Source organism: Cydia splendana, chromosome 2 (genome assembly GCF_910591565.1).
Source record: "Cydia splendana chromosome 2, ilCydSple1.2, whole genome shotgun sequence".
In the NCBI taxonomy this organism is placed as follows: Eukaryota; Metazoa; Arthropoda; class Insecta; order Lepidoptera; family Tortricidae; genus Cydia; species Cydia splendana.
Window position 1 is genome coordinate 25,711,131 of NC_085961.1, and position 5,390 is coordinate 25,716,520.

The 5,390-nt window shown below is 35.7% G+C and overlaps 1 protein-coding gene across 1 annotated transcript; it reads right to left on the reverse strand.

The window, feature by feature from the left end:
* Positions 1 to 801: 801 nt before the first annotated feature.
* On the reverse strand, positions 802 to 3,512 carry LOC134799755 (uncharacterized). The gene is made up of 4 exons (XM_063772168.1): positions 2,521 to 3,512; positions 2,211 to 2,303; positions 1,991 to 2,130; positions 802 to 1,042 (listed from the first exon to the last, which is right to left on the reverse strand). Exons 1-4 carry the CDS (start codon positions 3,277 to 3,279, stop codon positions 853 to 855), a joined length of 1,182 nt encoding a protein of 393 aa, XP_063628238.1. The 5' UTR covers positions 3,280 to 3,512; the 3' UTR covers positions 802 to 852.
* Between the last annotated feature and the right edge of the window lie 1,878 nt (positions 3,513 to 5,390).

The window sequence follows — 5,390 nt, forward strand, 5'->3', positions numbered from 1 at the left end:
GCGGATAACCCAAATTATGACGTTCAAAATAACACTTGCATATTTTTACAATTCATTTTTCTTTTTCATCAGCAAACATTGGCAAATCCTAGCGTTTTCATGCCACAAAACGATCCGAAATTTCCGCGGTTAGCCATTTTTAAAAAACCATTTGCTCGGCGGGCTACTGTATTCAATTTAGGTTAAAGCTAGGTCTCGCAATATCCTGTTCCGTATGTCACAGCACTCACAGCCATTTTACTCAAAAACTATTTTAATGAAAACACAGATGTATATCTGTGAGCCGCTACTTTATTTAAAAAATAAAATTAAAAAATATCCAAAACATTTATACCTACGATAAAGTGATAAGTTTTGAAAATAATCGCTCTTTAGAGCGATTATTTTTATTATAGACTTTAGTCCATAATAAATAATGGACCCTCCCCCCTCTAACTTTTGAACCGGCCGTACGCAAAATATAAAAAAAAATAAAGCAATAAATACTTTCCAAGAACAATATTTTGAATATGGCCGGTTGTGATTAATGCGTATTTAAAAAAAAAACAGTGTTTATTAAAAAGAAGTACCTAAGTACCTACCGCAGAGATACGCTTGAATGTCTGAATTTTATATACTGATTTTATGTTGCTATTGGAGGTAGAGTAGATGAAAATTATGGTTCTTTTACTAAAGAGGAAAACCAAAAGAGAACTTTTCTTTTTTATACGTTTTACTCCCATATTTGACAAGTTCCAACTTTTCATTATCATTAAATTTAATAATCAACACGTTGGTCATGTCAGACATGTTGATTGTTGAGATTGATCACATCTTATGCCACGGCACGCACGTAGTCGCTATCTGATGTCATTAGTCAATGAACTTGGAGAACTGTATGATGATGACTAAGTAGGTGGTGCAGAGGCTGATGTAGCTGAGCGGCAGCGACATGTTGAGGTTGATTACGCCCCATAGCGCATACGCAAACTCACTGTCACGGGTCAGCTGGAAAAACGCCTTCAAACGGCGGCAGTCTATCTTATCTGAAACAAATACGTACCTAAGCATTTGAGGCTATTAGTTAGGAGCATAATTATACCTAAGCTATTCTTCATCAGGTACTGTTACTAACTTTCCGCGGTATATTAGGCGCCTGATTAAGGGCTCCAGATGTGCACCATATTTTATGCGGTCCACATTGACTAAAAAAAGGTTTAATTAAGCGGAATATGATAATGAGCATGACTATTTTATTTGGCTTTGAAAAAAGGATAAAATCATTCTTATATCCTTTAAGGATGACATGCTAGACCGGGCCGGGACCAGGCCGGAGCTTCCGGCGCTTCTTTTTCTATGGAAAGCACCACGTGATCACCGATCAGCCGTCATAGAAAATTACATGTCGAATGCCTCAACCCGAGTCCGGCCCGGTTTAGCGTGAGTCATCTTTAGAGAGACATTTCAGATAAAGCTATTTAAAATCATACAAAATAAGTTTAGTTGGGTGGGGTCAAATGAGTTTAATTCGATCTTAAGTATTAATCTTCTTATATTGTTACAGGTTAAATTCTTCATTTAAAGATTAGGTAGGCAGTTGGACATCAAATAAATAATAAATAAGCTAAAAAGCGTAAAGTATCAAATATATTTGGGAAGCGCACATAAATTTCAATTTTGTTTTCATAAGCAAGTTTTGTAAATCCCACAGAAACCTGTTAGCAGTAAATGTAGTATCGATCTCATTAAGCAAATTGCACCGTCTGGTTCATACCAAATGCATTACATTACATTACATTAAATTCTACGTGGGTATTTTACGTAATGTATTGACAGCAAAAAAATGCTACAATTTCACATTAAATTGTTTCATCATGTACCGTTAGTTATACAACCAAAAAACCATAAGCTGTCATTCACGGGGGCGTCTCGCTTCGAATAGGCTTGTAGGTACAACCGGTAAACACTTCGTATATTGCTTGAATACACTCGTCTGAAATTCTTACCAAACTGATCATTGTTCAGCGCATCGTGAAGAGTTTTCCGTATGATGGATACTTGCGTTGTGGTCTTGCTCGAGTAATAACACGGTATAATCACCAAAATCGTGTACTTCAAACATCTGATAAAGATGTATACCAATAACAGCAGCTGTAAAATAACAAGACTATGATGAAGTGTAAGGGTTTGTATGATAGAACAATTTAAATTAAACGTTTCCTTATACTCACATCTTTTGACTCGTCGTTGGCTTGAAAAATTGAGAACGCGTATTTTAACAAGATTATCGTCGACAGCCCAGATGCCAGCAGCATCGTCATTATCTTAAAAATATAGGTAAAATATAATTAATACTGATTAAACTTTTTTTATTGCACCGTAGGAAAAAAAGGTCAGCATGTAACGCATACCAGACAAAAGACTTCTACTAAAAAACCATAGAAAAAAAACACAAATCCAACGATACATATCGAGTGAAGGGCATAAGGCCAACCGCTGCCAGTAGAAATAATATATTTTATTTATTATAATTGGACGTACCGGAAAGCTCATCACAGAGTTAAGTTGTTCGGCGCATTTGTGTAAGGACTCGTACACTTCGTGCAAGGAACTTATACCGTGTTCAGATTTCCTCGATAAAGCTTCCACCTTGTCTAGATTCTTACGCTTTCTTGTCTCTTCTGAAGTCCTATCGCACACCTTTATTACACGCGCCTTTACTATACGAACCCGCTGGAGAATTGTTCTCAGCATTGTCCCAAAGAATACTTGCTCAGCATCGTGGACCATTATAGTCAAATTAGTGATCGAATACGCGAAACTTGATTCAAAAAGGACAAAAAACTCAATAGTAGTAATAAAAGTACTCAGTATTAACCAGAGTATCGGTCTGTGCATAGGCACAGTGATAACAACGTCTTTTTGGATATTCATGATTCTGTCAAAAGCTTCCAAGTTTTTAAAGAACTCTGTCATCGATCGTCTTTGTAGGAGTATTGAAGTCAAGACTAAAATAAGAAATTCAATACAAGAAGTGCACTTAAACACTATGTAAGTCGCGCCAACATAGTTATCTTGCAATAATGAGTAACAGAGGAGCAGCATAGCCAAGAAGCTGAAGCAGTAGCTCAGCCATTCGAAGATTTTTTTAGGTTTTAATAGGTAAAGACGACTAACTCCCAGCAAAGCTTGAAATATGATAAGAGGCCTAAGCTGACGTATTATATAGAACCTATTGTCCAAGAAATTGTTCAGTCTAACTGGAGTAATTTTAGCAGTGTACTTATTAGAGTAATGCATAACTTTATGTTTTAGATTGAACACGAATAATTTTTATTTAAATACAATTTATGTTTGCACAGAAGCACAGAAGGCAATCGATATTACGATACTGAACACACGTCGTTTAAAAGTGTAATTTAATATCATTATGTTGATAAAATCAACCACTTTGCGATTGGTTTCAAATAGCCCTTCAATTAAGTTTTAATCATTATTAAGTCCGGACAATTGTCTATTATTTATGACGCTTAACTCTTGCTTTGTTGAGTAAATTTACACAATGAATGTGTGACAGTAGACTGGCTTAAATATTCAAATTACCCTGCTACTTACAAAAAAAATACGATCGTATGATTCCAAAAAAATAATTAAATCACGTTTACAGTGAAAGTTAAAAACTACCAAATTTTTTAGGATACTGTTTTTATGATAAGTTGACATTCGAGTGCTCGTCACTACCCCGGCACATGTCACCTTATATCAACTTATATCATTTTTCAATAGAGTTGAGGTGTATTGGGTAACATGTCGAGCACTAGGATAGTTACCTTACCTATTTTATAATAGAGGTCTATATAAAATGGTGGTTGTAAACGGCTTAAACTTAGCTTGCTTGTTATCAAAGAAAATATAATAAGTAAAGTAAATGTAGAGGTTATCCTCTAGCCACCCAGAGACCTATAAAAAGGTCTCCTGTTCCATTCTAATTTGAACTTTGTGTTGACAAAATAAAATTTTATTTTGCTTGGCAAGGTTTGACGTATGGGCGCCTAGAGATTAATTAAATTAGAGCGTGATGCTAAAAAGTAGAAGCTCTACATCTAGTTGAGGCAAACAAATTTAAAATAAATTACCAAAAAAACTATAGCATAGTCTTGCAGGCAAAAAGCGAGTCTTCATAAAAAGTATTTCGCTTCGAAATTATGAGTACCTATACCTACTTGTAAAAATAGCACGGTTGTATACTTTTAGAGTCGACGAAAGCAAACAAGTTTTTAATTAAAACTTACAACTTGGCCTGTAGTCTAACAAATAGGTGATCTACTTCTCTGCAAATTATTACAAACTTTAAAAATAGATACACTCAGCAGCATTTAAACCAGTCATCTTGTTAGACCAAGCGACCTCTTTTCTTTCTACTTGAGTATGTTATTTTTTTGCAAGTCATATTATTTCGGCATGATGATTTGTCAAATTTCGACACAACCCTGGTGTGTTCTCAATAAATTTTAATTGTGTATAAGCGAAAATTGCCCTATCACGCGCGTTGGTTATCCTATCACAATTTTTAGGGTAATATGAGATTACCTGAGTCGTGATTGATGGAAAATTCCATGACTACGTGAAAATTTCGCGCTGATATTGTATGTGGGAATTAACCTTGATATCTATTATGTCGGGCAAGAAAAGATTGATAGCTCCCGTCACAAAAAGGTACAAAAGACCTGTGCGAGTAGACGATTTAGAGCAAAACTGTAGGGTAAAATATAATCCTTAATTTTTTAAGCTAAAACTTGATAAGTCTACTCCCAATATTGGAGTAGATACCTACAATTTTCTATTATATTTGAATGACTACTAACGAATGTTTAAACTGAATAAGTATCAACTTTAATTTTTTGATGGTGCTTTTGGCTGTTATTTGCACCTTCATTTATGAAATAACTAAGACGTTAAAATATACCTCAATGAGAAAATAAAAGCTTACAACTTGGCCTATGTAATCTATCCACTGGTTCTAAATAACGTTATACCTCAATAACATGGTTTTATGAAACAAAAATCTACAGTAACGAATCTTCTTGTATATACAAACTTCCTTTTTACCTCTATGGACAAGCGTGCTCAGGTTGACGTGGTCTACACGGACTTCCGTAAAGCCTTTGACAAGGTCGATCATGTCTTGTTACTGCGTAAACTAGCGTATAATGGCACCACGGGTAACCTCTCTTCTCTCTCTCTTCTCAGCATATTTGCGTTCACTGCTGAACCTATGCCTCTTTCATGGATTTCCATGTTGTTCTGTATGCGGCGGTTCTATGCCAGGTCGGCCCTGCCGTCTTTCTAATGTCGTCCGACCATCTGGCTCGTGGTTTTCCGTCCCTTCGGCTTCCCAGTCGAGGTCTCCA